The sequence below is a fragment of the Entelurus aequoreus genome, linkage group LG03 (genome assembly GCF_033978785.1).
Source record: "Entelurus aequoreus isolate RoL-2023_Sb linkage group LG03, RoL_Eaeq_v1.1, whole genome shotgun sequence".
Classification (NCBI taxonomy): Eukaryota; Metazoa; Chordata; class Actinopteri; order Syngnathiformes; family Syngnathidae; genus Entelurus; species Entelurus aequoreus.
This window is the reverse complement of record NC_084733.1, coordinates 93168176-93186399: the sequence shown is the minus strand read 5'-3', so window position 1 is coordinate 93186399 and position 18224 is coordinate 93168176. Positions and strand designations below refer to the sequence as shown.

General features: G+C 34.4%; 1 protein-coding gene across 2 annotated transcripts in view; it reads right to left on the bottom strand.

The window, feature by feature from the left end:
* Window positions 1–1934: 1934 nt before the first annotated feature.
* Window positions 1935–18224, bottom strand: part of LOC133647133 (serine/threonine-protein kinase PAK 2-like) — a 71760-nt gene continuing 55470 nt past the window's right edge. Inside the window, exon 15 of one of the 2 annotated variants that reach the window (XM_062043262.1) lies at window positions 1935–2399. In XM_062043262.1, the coding sequence (XP_061899246.1) occupies window positions 2313–2399 (87 nt within the window). In that variant the 3' untranslated portion in view covers window positions 1935–2312. The remainder of the gene's footprint in view (window positions 2400–18224) is intronic. The other variant, XM_062043261.1, reaches the window with a different exon arrangement.

Here is an 18224-nt window from a genome sequence, read left to right as displayed (position 1 = left end):
TGCTACATGATGTGTAGAATTAACAATGATAATATTACCAGGGTGCTGGATGACTCTTTGGTCAGACCAGAGGGTCAAGGCGAGAAGCAACGAGGCCCGTGTCCAAGCAGGGGTGGAGGCACACAGCTCGATCACGGGGAAACAGGAAAGGCACGGCGGAGAACACAAAGGACATAAGACACTGGAACTGGGAAGTCACAGAGAGAGAGCAAGTACGCAGGAGGGAAGCCAGAGACGGGATGCTTACTACGAGGAGTGAGCTACGTTCCGGCGCTGGATCTTCGGGTACGCTGCTTTTTATGCTGCCTGCCCTCATTAGTTCCAGGTGCGCTGATTACTGATTGCCTGCAGCTCTGCCGGAGCGTGGCGCGCTTCCAGCGGAGACGTCGGCCGAGCTAGTAGCGGAAGGCGCGAGGGATTGCGCGGGCGCCGTGACACCGTCTCCATCGTGGACTCCTTCCGTTTCCTGGGCACCACCATCACCCGGGACCTCAAGTGGGAGCCGACCATCAGCGGCCCTTCATCGAGAAGGCCCAGCAGAGGATGTAGTTCCTGCGGCGGCTGAGGATCCTGGTGCAGTTCTACTCGGCCATCATGGAGTCCATCCGTACCACCACCATGCTTGACGGTAGGCGTGGTGTTCCTGGGATTAAAGGCCTCCCCTTTTCTCCTCCAAACACATTGCTGGGTGTTGTGGCCAAACAGCTCCATTTTTGTTTCCCAGGAAGCAGCCACATTGGTCAGAACAGGAGCCCACACTGAGGATTCCTGACTCTAAAGTCCACGCTGATGTCCTATGAGATATATTTCAATACCTCCGAGACCCAAACAGAAGACTCCACTTCAAAATATAAAAACATGTACAATTTGGTATAAAAAGTGGTTGTAGTCCACTAAGAATGATGGCATATTCATTACCTTGTGCACAGGAGTTCTCTCTCTTCTCATCCACGTCTCTGACAGTAAACAAGGCCTACACAATATTCTAACCCTCAATACTGCCCTCTTGTGGAAGAATGCCATAACCAATCAATGGATGAATAATTTACCAACCTTTTTTATTCATCTCCAGTCAGTTCTTTCCAAATAAACCACTTCTTAGAAGAAGTTCATCAGTCACTCACATCACCAAGTTTATATCCACAGTCTTTATATCACCAAGTTTATATCCACAGTCTTTATATCACCAAGTTTATATCCACAGTCTTTATATCACCAAGTTTATATCCACAGTCTTTATATCACCAAGTTTATATCCACAGTCTTTATATCACCAAGTTTATATCCACAGTCTTTATATCACCAAGTTTATATCCACAGTCTTTATATCACCAAGTTTATATCCACAGTCTCACCTAAACTTCTTATCAGTCAGGGAGATAAACTCCTTTCCTCATTTCAACACTTTGTCATTCAAGGCAAACATTGTGTCATCTCTGTTTTGGGACACACACACACACACACACACACACACACACACACACACACACACACACACACACACACACACACACACACACACACACACACACACACACTGTGCTACCTTCTTTTGTGATGGTGGCTACCAAATAATTTTATTTCTTTTAAATAAAAACAACTTTTGTCCATGACATCATACATTGTGTTTATAAAACCTATTAGTCTGCTATATCATACAGATTTTTCTTTATAAAAACAACTTGTCATCATAAACATTTTTCATAAGAAGAACTAGTCATTTACATCATAACAACTAGTTGTCCGCCACATCATATTTAATACAACTAGTTGTGGTCATTGCTTATATGTACTGTACATATTGATGACATATAAGCATGTACATGAGTTATATGTACTGCACATATTGATGACATATAAGTCATGTACATGCTTATATGTACTGTACATATTGATGACATATAAGTCATGTACATGCTTATATGTACTGTACATATTGATGACATATAAGTCATGTACATGCTTATATGTACTGCACATATTGATGACATATAAGTCATGTACATGAGTAATATGTACTACACATGTACATGACAGGAAGAGGGTGGCAGATGATGTAACTCTGTCAAATGCTCCCCACACGTAATGACTTGTGTCAGTGTGGATGTGAACGAGCCCTAAAAGAATGTTGGCAGAAGTATAAAAAAAAAAACCCGCTGGTGTTATGACTGTGTGGCGTACCCTCCTCTCAGACGCTAACTTAGCGGTTGCTCCTCTCAGACGCTAACTTAGCGGTTGCTCCTCTCAGACGCTAACTTAGCGGTTGCTCCTCTCAGACGCTAACTTAGCGGTTGCTCCTCTCAGACGCTAACTTAGCGGTTGCTCCTCATGGCCTCCTTGGCAGCCAGGATGAGAGGAGTCAGGCTGGACAGAGGCTTGGCCAGCTTGAGGAAAGGATGCTGCAGACACATAAATACTCTGTGTCATAACATGACATCTATTACGTTGTTGTATGTGATATATGACATCTATTACATTGTTGTATGTGATATATGACAGCTATTACATTGTTGTATGTGATATATGACATCTATTACGTTGTTGTATGTGATATATGACATCTATTACGTTGTTGTATGTGATATATGACATCTATTACATTGTTGTATGTGATATATGACATCTATTACATTGTTGTATGTGATATATGACATCTATTGCATTGTTGTATGTGATATATGACATCTTTAACGTTGTTGTATGTGATATATGACATCTATTACGTTGTTGTATGGGATATATGACATCTATTACATTGTTGTATGTGATATATGACGACTATTACGTTGTTGTATGTGATATATGACATCTATTACGTTGTTGTATGTGATATATGACATCTATTGCGTTGTTGTATGTGATATATGACATCTATTACGTTGTTGTATGTGATATATGACATCTATTACGTTGTTGTATGTGATATATGACATCTATTACGTTGTTGTATGTGATATATGACATCTATTACGTTGTTGTATGTAATATATGACATCTATTACGTTGTTGTATGTTATATATGACATCTATTACATTGTTGTATGTGATATATGACATCTATTACGTTGTTGTATGTGATATATGACATCTATTACATTGTTGTATGTGATATATGACATCTATTACGTTGTTGTATGTGATATATGACATCTATTACGTTGTTGTATGTGATACATGACATCTATTACATTGTTGTATGTGATACATGACATCTATTACATTGTTGTATGTGATACATGACACCTATTACGTTGTTGTATGTGATATATGACATCTATTACGTTGTTGTATGTGATATATGACATCTATTACGTTGTTGTATGTGATATATGACATCTATTACGTTGTTGTATGTGATATATGACATCTATTACGTTGTTGTATGTGATATATGACATCTATTACGTTGTTGTATGTGATATATGACATCTATTACGTTGTTGTATGTGATATATGACATCTATTACGTTGTTGTATGTGATATATGACATCTATTACGTTGTTGTATGTGATATATGACATCTATTACGTTGTTGTATGTGATATATGACATCTATTACGTTGTTGTATGTGATATATGACATCTACTACAGTGTTGTATGTGATATATGACATCTATTGCGTTGTTGTATGTGATATATGACATCTATTGCGTTGTTGTATGTGATATATGACATCTATTGCGTTGTTGTATGTGATATATGACATCTATTGCGTTGTTGTATGTGATATATGACATCTATTGTGTTGTTGTATGTGATATATGACATCTATTGCGTTGTTGTATGTGATATATGACATCTATTACGTTGTTGTATGTGATATATGACATCTATTACGTTGTTGTATGTGATATATGACATCTATTACGTTGTTGTATGTGATATATGACATCTATTACGTTGTTGTATGTGATATATGACATCTACTACAGTGTTGTATGTGATATATGACATCTATTACATTGTTGTATGTGATATATGACATCTATTACATTGTTGTATGTGATATACGACATCTATTACGTTGTTGTATGTGATTTACGACATCTATTACAATGTTGTATGTGATATACGACATCTATTATGTTGTTGTATGTGATATACGACATCTATTACGTTGTTGTATGTGATATATGACATCTACTACAGTGTTGTATGTGATATATGACATCTATTACATTGTTGTATGTGATATATGACATCTATTACATTGTTGTATGTGATATACGACATCTATTACGTTGTTGTATGTGATTTACGACATCTATTACGTTGTTGTATGTGATATATGACATCTATTACATTGTTGTATGTGATACATGACATCTATTACATTGTTGTATGTGATACATGACACCTATTACGTTGTTGTATGTGATATATGACATCTATTACATTGTTGTATGTGATATATGACAGCTATTACATTGTTGTATGTGATATATGACATCTATTACGTTGTTGTATGTGATATATGACATCTATTACGTTGTTGTATGTGATATATGACATCTATTACATTGTTGTATGTGATATATGACATCTATTACATTGTTGTATGTGATATATGACATCTATTGCATTGTTGTATGTGATATATGACATCTTTAACGTTGTTGTATGTGATATATGACATCTATTACGTTGTTGTATGGGATATATGACATCTATTACATTGTTGTATGTGATATATGACGACTATTACGTTGTTGTATGTGATATATGACATCTATTACGTTGTTGTATGTGATATATGACATCTATTGCGTTGTTGTATGTGATATATGACATCTATTACGTTGTTGTATGTGATATATGACATCTATTACGTTGTTGTATGTGATATATGACATCTATTACGTTGTTGTATGTGATATATGACATCTATTACGTTGTTGTATGTAATATATGACATCTATTACGTTGTTGTATGTGATATATGACATCTATTACATTGTTGTATGTGATATATGACATCTATTACGTTGTTGTATGTGATATATGACATCTATTACATTGTTGTATGTGATATATGACATCTATTACGTTGTTGTATGTGATATATGACATCTATTACATTGTTGTATGTGATACATGACATCTATTACATTGTTGTATGTGATACATGACATCTATTACATTGTTGTATGTGATACATGACACCTATTACGTTGTTGTATGTGATATATGACATCTATTACGTTGTTGTATGTGATATATGACATCTATTACGTTGTTGTATGTGATATACGACATCTATTACGTTGTTGTATGTGATATACAGACAAGATGGCGCCGTCGTGTGTGGCTGGCCGTCTACCGCTCTCAGTCTGGTTTCAGTTTTTGTTGATTTTATCCTACTGCACTAAACAGTTCGAGTCTCTGCTGGTGTATGATCGCCAAGAATTGTTGTTTTTTCGACCACCTATCAAAAATAATTGTTCTTTTGATCTTGGTGGTCCAAATGTTTTGCCCCCGTTGCTGTCAGGAATACCAGCTCACCTCTTCCGGGTTCCAGCCCTGAGCTTTCCGCGGAAGCGTCGCCGCGGCACCCGTAGTGGCCGCCGGGTAAAGCAGAGAGTGCTGTTGGCGTGCTCTTCCAGCGCTGCCCGGACGGGAAATGGATTAAGCGGTTCCCTTGTTGCTTGCTGGACCTCCGTGGATCCAACGGGTTACCCTGTACCGAAAATCGGCCCCGTTGAGAGACCCGGGACGCGCCGCACCCGCACCTGCTCAGCCCGGTGCCGCCAACGTGGGGTGAATCCCTCCAATTTAAAGTTGTTGTGCCGGGATTCACGGTATGCTGCGACGCCGGTCTCATCTCCTGCCAGAATTGGTCTGGTAAACGCCAGATCAGTGGCGAACAAAACGTTTCCACTCAGGGATTTCTTCGAGTCACGCTGTCTGGACTTCATGTGCATAACGGAGACGTGGCTCGGTACCGGTGAGTCCAGCGTTTTCTCCGAACTTCTGCCGGCAGACTGTTGCTATTTTAACTCTCCTCGTGCATCAGGCCGTGGAGGAGGAACGGCGACACTTTATAAAAATGACTATAAATGTAAGCAATGCTTTCCTTCGTCATTTTTTGCCAGCTTTGAATTGACTTTATTTGAGGTGTGTCGCGCTGACGCGGTGATGTGCGCTGTCATTTACCGCCCGCCCAAATACAATAAGGACTTCATCGATGACTTTTCGGACTTTTTAGCAGGAATTATGCCCCGCTATGATCGTGTCCTCATTGTTGGAGATTTTAATATCCATGTATGCTGTCCCGACAAACCACTGGTGAAGGATTTTTTAAACCTTATTGACTCTTTTAATTTGACACAGTTTGTGTCTGGCCCCACACACGGACGTGGTCACACGCTTGATCTTGTCCTTTCATATGGTCTACCTGTGTCTAACTTGGACATTTGTGACAATGTGCTTTCAGACCATATGCCTGTCATATTTGAGGCCAGTTTTAACCGCTTGACAGCTGGAGCGCGCGCTCCTGCGCGTCTCTGTCGAGTTTTTAACCCTTCCACTGCTGGTCAGTTTATTACTGCTTTTAACCAGGTTTTTTTACCCTCTGACTCTGTTTTTTCTAGCACAGAGTCTGTTTTTTCTGACACTGAGAAACTCAATGTATTGTTTGACTCCACCTGTGACACAGTCTTGAACTCAGTGGCTCCTTTAAAAATCAAAAAGGCCAAAACTAAATCAGAACCCTGGTTTAATGAGAGAAGCCGTGCGATCAGACGTGAGTGCCGCAAAGCTGAACGCAGGTGGAAGAAGGACAAGCTTCAGGTGTCACTCCAGATTTTAAAGGACTGTTGGCATCGATATCAGAGCACAGTAAAAGAGGCAAAAAGAGAACATTTGGCAAACATTATTGCCTCAAATAGTCTTGACCCTCGTGTTTTATTCAAAACCATTGACTCTGTTCTTAATGCCCCTCAGCCTACATGTTTGGAACCCTCCTCTGAATTGTGCAATGCCTTTTTAAAGTATTTTATTGATAAGATTGCCACAACGAGGGCTCTCATCTCTGTTCCGACCTCTGACCCTTCTGTCCCGTTTAACTACTCTGCTGTTTTTAATCAGTTTGAGCAAGTGACTCTGCGGCAGTTACAAGAGTTAACTAATCATATGAAGCCCTCAGGTTCCCCCCATGATGCTGTCCCTCCTACATTTTTTAAAGAAGTGTTTTCTTGTATAGGGCAGCCTGTTCTTAACATTTTAAATAGCAGTTTGTTTTCTGGTGTGGTTCCTACCAGTTTTAAACACGCTGTGGTTCAACCACTTTTAAAGAAACCTGGTCTGGACAGTTCAGTTTTAGCCCATTTTAGACCCATTTCTAAGCTGCCTTTTCTCTCAAAAATCTTGGAGAAGATTGTTTTTACCCAGTTAAACACTTTTTTAGAGGACTCTGATATTTTAGAAGTCTTTCAGTCTGGGTTTAAACCCCTCCATAGTACCGAGTCAGCATTAGTAAGGGTTTTTAATGACATCTTTCGAGCAACAGACTTAGGTGATCATGTGATTTTAGTTTTACTCGATCTAACAGCAGCATTTGATACGGTGGACCATAATATTTTAATTAGCCGCCTACAACATCAAGTGGGCATCTGTGGTACTGCCCTGAGTTGGCTGAAGTCATATTTGACTAACAGGACCTTCTCTGTAAATGTTGCTGGTTCTGAATCTTCTGTTGCTCCCTTAACATGTGGGGTCCCACAGGGCTCAGTTTTAGGACCACTGCTCTTTTCTATTTATTTACTTCCCCTGGGCTCAATCCTAAGAAAGCATGGTATTTGTTTTCATTGTTACGCTGATGACACACAAATGTATTTTCCGTTAAAGAAAAATCATGCCTCTTCAATACAGCCATTACTTGCTTGTCTTGATGACATCAAGGCCTGGATGGCCCTAAACTTCTTAAACTTCAATGAAAAGAAGACAGAAGTAATAGTGTTTGGACCTAGTGGTACCTGTGAGCTTCCCCCTGTTGACTTTGGCCCCTTGGCTTTGTACGTTAAGCCCATGATCACCAACCTGGGTTTTCGTATTGACAGTGATTTTAAATTGGACCGTCAGATTGGCACAGTGGTGAAAGCCAGCTTTTTTTATTTACGTCAGCTGGCTAAGGTTAAAAACCTGCTTTCTAGGCAACAGTTTGAGACAGTAATCCATGCCTTTATTACATCTCGGCTGGATTACTGTAACGCTTTATATTTTGGAATTAGTCAGTCCTCCCTCTCACGTCTGCAGCTGGTCCAAAATGCAGCTGCCCGACTTTTAACAAACACAAGAAAAAGAGAGCACATTACTCCTGTTTTAGCCTCCCTCCACTGGCTGCCTGTGTCTTTTAGAGTCCATTTTAAAATAATCTTACTTGTTTTTAAATCCTTACATGGTCTTGCCCCACCTTACCTCTCTGAGCTGCTCCACCTCTATGCCCCCACCCGGTCCCTCAGGTCAGCTGATCAGCTGATCCTGGAGGTACCCAAATCCAAGCGTAAGCTCAGGGGGGACAGAGCCTTCTCTGTTACGGGCCCAAAACTCTGGAATGATCTTCCACTTCATGTGAGACAGGCCCCTTCTTTGGCTATTTTTAAGACCCTTCTTAAAACCCATTTTTATTCACTGGCTTTTAACCCAGCATGAGACTTTAAACTGTTTTTAACTTTTAACTTTTTTAACTGCTTTTTATCTAACAAAATTGTTCTTAGGGTAATTTTGTATTTGCTTTTTTAATGTGTATTTTACTTCTGTTTTAAATTTTATTTTTTAGTCTGTCCTTTGCCTTTATTTCTTTGTGGTGTACAGCCCTTTGTTTTTCAACTGTGGTTGTTTTTAAAGGGCTTTATAAATAAAGTTGGTATGGTATGGTATGGTATATACGACATCTATTACGTTGTTGTATGTGATTTACGACATCTATTACGTTGTTATATGTGATATACGACATCTATTACGTTGTTGTATGTGATATACGACATCTATTACGTTGTTGTATGTGATATACGACATCTATTACGTTGTTGTATGTGATATACGACATCTATTACGTTGTTGTATGTGATATATGACATCTATTACGTTGTTGTATGTGATATATGACATCCATTACGTTGTTGTATGTGATATATGACATCTATTACGTTGTTGTGTGTGATATATGACATCTATTACGTTGTTGTATGTGATATATGACATCTATTACGTTGTTGTATGTGATATATGACATCTATTACATTGTTGTATGTGATACATGACATCTATTACATTGTTGTATGTGATACATGACACCTATTACGTTGTTGTATGTGATATATGACATCTATTACATTGTTGTATGTGATATATGACAGCTATTACATTGTTGTATGTGATATATGACATCTATTACGTTGTTGTATGTGATATATGACATCTATTACGTTGTTGTATGTGATATATGACATCTATTACATTGTTGTATGTGATATATGACATCTATTACATTGTTGTATGTGATATATGACATCTATTACGTTGTTGTATGTGATATATGACATCTATTACATTGTTGTATGTGATATATGACATCTATTACGTTGTTGTATGTGATATATGACATCTATTACATTGTTGTATGTGATATATGACATCTATTACGTTGTTGTGTGTGATATATGACATCTATTACGTTGTTGTATGTGATACATGACATCTATTACATTGTTGTATGTGATACATGACATCTATTACATTGTTGTATGTGATACATGACACCTATTACGTTGTTGTATGTGATATATGACATCTATTACGTTGTTGTATGTGATATATGACATCTATTACGTTGTTGTATGTGATATATGACATCTATTACGTTGTTGTATGTGATATATGACATCTATTACGTTGTTGTATGTGATATATGACATCTATTACGTTGTTGTATGTGATATATGACATCTATTACGTTGTTGTATGTGATATATGACATCTATTACGTTGTTGTATGTGATATATGACATCTATTACGTTGTTGTATGTGATATATGACATCTATTACGTTGTTGTATGTGATATATGACATCTATTACGTTGTTGTATGTGATATATGACATCTACTACAGTGTTGTATGTGATATATGACATCTATTGCGTTGTTGTATGTGATATATGACATCTATTGCGTTGTTGTATGTGATATATGACATCTATTGCGTTGTTGTATGTGATATATGACATCTATTGCGTTGTTGTATGTGATATATGACATCTATTGCGTTGTTGTATGTGATATATGACATCTATTGCGTTGTTGTATGTGATATATGACATCTATTACGTTGTTGTATGTGATATATGACATCTATTACGTTGTTGTATGTGATATATGACATCTATTACGTTGTTGTATATGATATATGACATCTATTACGTTGTTGTATGTGATATATGACATCTACTACAGTGTTGTATGTGATATATGACATCTATTACATTGTTGTATGTGATATATGACATCTATTACATTGTTGTATGTGATATACGACATCTATTACGTTGTTGTATGTGATTTACGACATCTATTACAATGTTGTATGTGATATACGACATCTATTACGTTGTTGTATGTGATATACGACATCTATTACGTTGTTGTATGTGATATATGACATCTACTACAGTGTTGTTTGTGATATATGACATCTATTACATTGTTGTATGTGATATATGACATCTATTACATTGTTGTATGTGATATACGACATCTATTACGTTGTTGTATGTGATTTACGACATCTATTACGTTGTTGTATGTGATATACGACATCTATTACGTTGTTGTATGTGATATACGACATCTATTACGTTGTTGTATGTGATATACGACATCTATTACGTTGTTGTATGTGATATACGACATCTATTACGTTGTTGTATGTGATATATGACATCTATTACGTTGTTGTATGTGATATATGACATCTATTACGTTGTTGTTGTATGTGATATATGACATCTATTACATTGTTGTATGTGATATATGACATCTATTACGTTGTTGTATGTGATATATGACATCTATTACATTGTTGTATGTGATATATGACATCTATTACGTTGTTGTATGTGATATATGACATCTATTACGTTGTTGTATGTGATACATGACATCTATTACATTGTTGTATGTGATACATGACATCTATTACATTGTTGTATGTGATACATGACACCTATTACGTTGTTGTATGTGATATATGACATCTATTACGTTGTTGTATGTGATATATGACATCTATTACGTTGTTGTATGTGATATATGACATCTATTACGTTGTTGTATGTGATATATGACATCTATTACGTTGTTGTATGTGATATATGACAGCTATTACGTTGTTGTATGTGATATATGACATCTATTACGTTGTTGTATGTGATATATGACATCTATTATGTTGTTGTATGTGATATATGACATCTATTACGTTGTTGTATGTGATATATGACATCTATTACGTTGTTGTATGTGATATATGACATCTACTACAGTGTTGTATGTGATATATGACATCTATTGCGTTGTTGTATGTGATATATGACATCTATTGCGTTGTTGTATGTGATATATGACATCTATTGCGTTGTTGTATGTGATATATGACATCTATTGCGTTGTTGTATGTGATATATGACATCTATTGCGTTGTTGTATGTGATATATGACATCTATTGCGTTGTTGTATGTGATATATGACATCTATTACGTTGTTGTATGTGATATATGACATCTATTACGTTGTTGTATGTGATATATGACATCTATTACGTTGTTGTATGTGATATATGACATCTATTATGTTGTTGTATGTGATATATGACATCTATTACGTTGTTGTATGTGATATATGACATCTACTACAGTGTTGTATGTGATATATGACATCTATTACATTGTTGTATGTGATATATGACATCTATTACATTGTTGTATGTGATATACGACATCTATTACGTTGTTGTATGTGATTTACGACATCTATTACAATGTTGTATGTGATATACGACATCTATTACGTTGTTGTATGTGATATACGACACCTATTACGTTGTTGTATGTGATTTACGACATCTATTACGTTGTTGTATGTGATATACGACATCTATTACGTTGTTGTATGTGATATACGACATCTATTACGTTGTTGTATGTGATATACGACATCTATTACGTTGTTGTATGTGATATATGATATCTATTACGTTGTTGTATGTGATATATGACATCTATTACGTTGTTGTATGTGATATATGACATCTATTACGTTGTTGTATGTGATATATGACATCTATTACGTTGTTGTATGTGATATATGACATCTATTACATTGTTGTATGTGATACATGACATCTATTACGTTGTTGTATGTGATACATGACACCTATTACGTTGTTGTATGTGATATATGACATCTATTACGTTGTTGTATGTGATATATGACAGCTATTACGTTGTTGTATGTGATATATGACATCTATTACGTTGTTGTATGTGATATATGACATCTATTACGTTGTTGTATGTGATATATGACATCTATTACGTTATTGTATGTGATATATGACATCTATTATGTTGTTGTATGTGATATATGACATCTATTACATTGTTGTATGTGATATATGACATCTATTACATTGTTGTATGTGATATATGACATCTATTGCATTGTTGTATGTGATATATGACATCTTTAACGTTGTTGTATGTGATATATGACATCTATTGCATTGTTGTATGTGATATATGACATCTTTAACGTTGTTGTATGTGATATATGACGACTATTACGTTGTTTTATGTGATATATGACATCTATTACGTTGTATGTGATATATGACATCTATTACGTTGTTGTATGTGATATATGACATCTATTACGTTGTTGTATGTGATATATGACATCTATTGCGTTGTTGTATGTGATATATGACATCTATTACGTTGTTGTATGTGATATATGACATCTATTACGTTGTTGTATGTGATACATGACATCTATTACGTTGTTGTATGTGATATATGACATCTATTACGTTGTTGTATGTGATATATGACATCTATTACGTTGTTGTATGTGATATATGACATCCATTACATTGTTGTATGTGATATATGACATCTATTACGTTGTTGTATGTGATATATGACATCTATTACGTTGTTGTATGTGATATATGACATCTATTACATTGTTGTATGTGATACATGACATCTATTACATTGTTGTATGTGATACATGACACCTATTACGTTGTTGTATGTGATATATGACATCTATTACGTTGTTGTATGTGATATATGACATCTATTACGTTGTTGTATGTGATATATGACATCTATTACGTTGTTGTATGTGATATATGACATCTATTACGTTGTTGTATGTGATATATGACAGCTATTACATTGTTGTATGTGATATATGACATCTATTACGTTGTTGTATGTGATATATGACGTCTATTACGTTGTTGTATGTGATATATGACATCTATTACGTTGTTGTATGTGATATATGACATCTATTACGTTGTTGTATGTGATATATGACATCTATTACGTTGTTGTATGTGATATATGACATCTACTACAGTGTTGTATGTGATATATGACATCTATTACATTGTTGTATGTGATATATTACATCTATTACGTTGTTGTATGTGATATATGACATCTATTACGTTGTTGTATGTGATATATGACATCTATTACGTTGTTGTATGTGATATATGACATCTACTACAGTGTTGTATGTGATATATGACATCTATTACATTGTTGTATGTGATATATGACATCTATTACGTTGTTGTATGTGATATATGACATCTATTACGTTGTTGTATGTGATATATGACATATATTACGTTGTTGTATGTGATGTATGACATCTATTGCGTTGTTGTATGTGATATATGACATCTATTACGTTGTTGTATGTGATATATGACATCTATTACGTTGTTGTATGTGATATATGACATCTATTACGTTGTTGTATGTTATATATGACATCTATTACGTTGTTGTATGTGATATATGACATCTATTACGTTGTTGTATGTGATATATGACATCTACTACAGTGTTGTATGTGATATATGACATCTATTACATTGTTGTATGTGATATATGACATCTATTACATTGTTGTATGTGATACACGACATCTATTACGTTGTTGTATGTGATTTACGACATCTATTACAATGTTGTATGTGATATACGACATCTATTACATTGTTGTATGTGATATACGACATCTATTACGTTGTTGTATGTGATATATGACATCTACTACAGTGTTGTATGTGATATATGACATCTATTACATTGTTGTATGTGATATACGACATCTATTACGTTGTTGTATGTGATATACGACATCTATTACGTTGTTGTATGTGATATACGACATCTATTACGTTGTTGTATGTGATATATGACATCTATTACGTTGTTGTATGTGATATATGACATCTATTACGTTGTTGTATGTGATATATGACATCTATTACATTGTTGTATGTGATATATGACATCTATTACGTTGTTGTATGTGATATATGACATCTATTACATTGTTGTATGTGATATATGACATCTATTACGTTGCTGTATGTGATATATGACATCTATTACGTTGTTGTATGTGATATATGACATCTATTACGTTGTTGTATGTGATATATGACATCTATTACGTTGTTGTATGTGATATATGACATCTATTACGTTGTTGTATGTGATATATGACATCTATTACGTTGTTGTATGTGATATATGACATCTATTACATTGTTGTATGTGATATATGACATCTATTACGTTGTTGTATGTGATATATGACATCTATTACATTGTTGTATGTGATATATGACATCTATTACGTTGCTGTATGTGATATATGACATCTATTACGTTGTTGTATGTGATATATGACATCTATTACGTTGTTGTATGTGATATATGACATCTATTACGTTGTTGTATGTGATATATGACATCTATTACGTTGTTGTATGTGATATATGACATCTACTACAGTGTTGTATGTGATATATGACATCTATTACATTGTTGTATGTGATATATGACATCTATTACATTGTTGTATGTGATATACGACATCTATTACGTTGTTGTATGTGATTTACGACATCTATTACGTTGTTGTATGTGATATATGACATCTATTACATTGTTGTATGTGATACATGACATCTATTACATTGTTGTATGTGATACATGACACCTATTACGTTGTTGTATGTGATATATGACATCTATTACATTGTTGTATGTGATATATGACAGCTATTACATTGTTGTATGTGATATATGACATCTATTACGTTGTTGTATGTGATATATGACATCTATTACGTTGTTGTATGTGATATATGACATCTATTACATTGTTGTATGTGATATATGACATCTATTACATTGTTGTATGTGATATATGACATCTATTGCATTGTTGTATGTGATATATGACATCTTTAACGTTGTTGTATGTGATATATGACATCTATTACGTTGTTGTATGGGATATATGACATCTATTACATTGTTGTATGTGATATATGACGACTATTACGTTGTTGTATGTGATATATGACATCTATTACGTTGTTGTATGTGATATATGACATCTATTGCGTTGTTGTATGTGATATATGACATCTATTACGTTGTTGTATGTGATATATGACATCTATTACGTTGTTGTATGTGATATATGACATCTATTACGTTGTTGTATGTGATATATGACATCTATTACGTTGTTGTATGTAATATATGACATCTATTACGTTGTTGTATGTGATATATGACATCTATTACATTGTTGTATGTGATATATGACATCTATTACGTTGTTGTATGTGATATATGACATCTATTACATTGTTGTATGTGATATATGACATCTATTACGTTGTTGTATGTGATATATGACATCTATTACATTGTTGTATGTGATACATGACATCTATTACATTGTTGTATGTGATACATGACATCTATTACATTGTTGTATGTGATACATGACACCTATTACGTTGTTGTATGTGATATATGACATCTATTACGTTGTTGTATGTGATATATGACATCTATTACGTTGTTGTATGTGATATATGACATCTATTACGTTGTTGTATGTGATATATGACATCTATTACGTTGTTGTATGTGATATATGACATCTATTACGTTGTTGTATGTGATATATGACATCTATTACGTTGTTGTATGTGATATATGACATCTATTACGTTGTTGTATGTGATATATGACATCTATTACGTTGTTGTATGTGATATATGACATCTATTACGTTGTTGTATGTGATATATGACATCTACTACAGTGTTGTATGTGATATATGACATCTATTGCGTTGTTGTATGTGATATATGACATCTATTGCGTTGTTGTATGTGATATATGACATCCATTGCGTTGTTGTATGTGATATATGACATCTATTGCGTTGTTGTATGTGATATATGACATCTATTGCGTTGTTGTATGTGATATATGACATCTATTGCGTTGTTGTATGTGATATATGACATCTATTATGTTGTTGTATGTGATATATGACATCTATTACGTTGTTGTATGTGATATATGACATCTATTACGTTGTTGTATGTGATATATGACATCTATTACGTTGTTGTATGTGATATATGACATCTACTACAGTGTTGTATGTGATATATGACATCTATTACATTGTTGTATGTGATATATGACATCTATTACATTGTTGTATGTGATATACGACATCTATTACGTTGTTGTATGTGATTTACGACATCTATTACAATGTTGTATGTGATATACGACATCTATTACGTTGTTGTATGTGATATACGACATCTATTACGTTGTTGTATGTGATATATGACATCTACTACAGTGTTGTATGTGATATATGACATCTATTACATTGTTGTATGTGATATATGACATCTATTACATTGTTGTATGTGATATACGACATCTATTACGTTGTTGTATGTGATTTACGACATCTATTACGTTGTTGTATGTGATATACGACATCTATTACGTTGTTGTATGTGATATACGACATCTATTACGTTGTTGTATGTGATATACGACATCTATTACGTTGTTGTATGTGATATACGACATCTATTACGTTGTTGTATGTGATATATGACATCTATTACGTTGTTGTATGTGATATATGACATCTATTACGTTGTTGTTGTATGTGATATATGACATCTATTACATTGTTGTATGTGATATATGACATCTATTACGTTGTTGTATGTGATATATGACATCTATTACATTGTTGTATGTGATATATGACATCTATTACGTTGTTGTATGTGATATATGACATCTATTATGTTGTTGTATGTGATACATGACATCTATTACATTGTTGTATGTGATACATGACATCTATTACATTGTTGTATGTGATACATGACACCTATTACGTTGTTGTATGTGATATATGACATCTATTACGTTGTTGTATGTGATATATGACATCTATTACGTTGTTGTATGTGATATATGACATCTATTACGTTGTTGTATGTGATATATGACATCTATTACGTTGTTGTATGTGATATATGACATCTATTACGTTGTTGTATGTGATATATGACATCTATTACGTTGTTGTATGTGATATATGACATCTATTACGTTGTTGTATGTGATATATGACAGCTATTACGTTGTTGTATGTGATATATGACATCTATTACGTTGTTGTATGTGATATATGACATCTATTATGTTGTTGTATGTGATATATGACATCTATTACGTTGTTGTATGTGATATATGACATCTATTACGTTGTTGTATGTGATATATGACATCTACTACAGTGTTGTATGTGATATATGACATCTATTGCGTTGTTGTATGTGATATATGACATCTATTGCGTTGTTGTATGTGATATATGACATCTATTGCGTTGTTGTATGTGATATATGACATCTATTGCGTTGTTGTATGTGATATATGACATCTATTGCGTTGTTGTATGTGATATATGACATCTATTGCGTTGTTGTATGTGATATATGACATCTATTACGTTGTTGTATGTGATATATGACATCTATTACGTTGTTGTATGTGATATATGA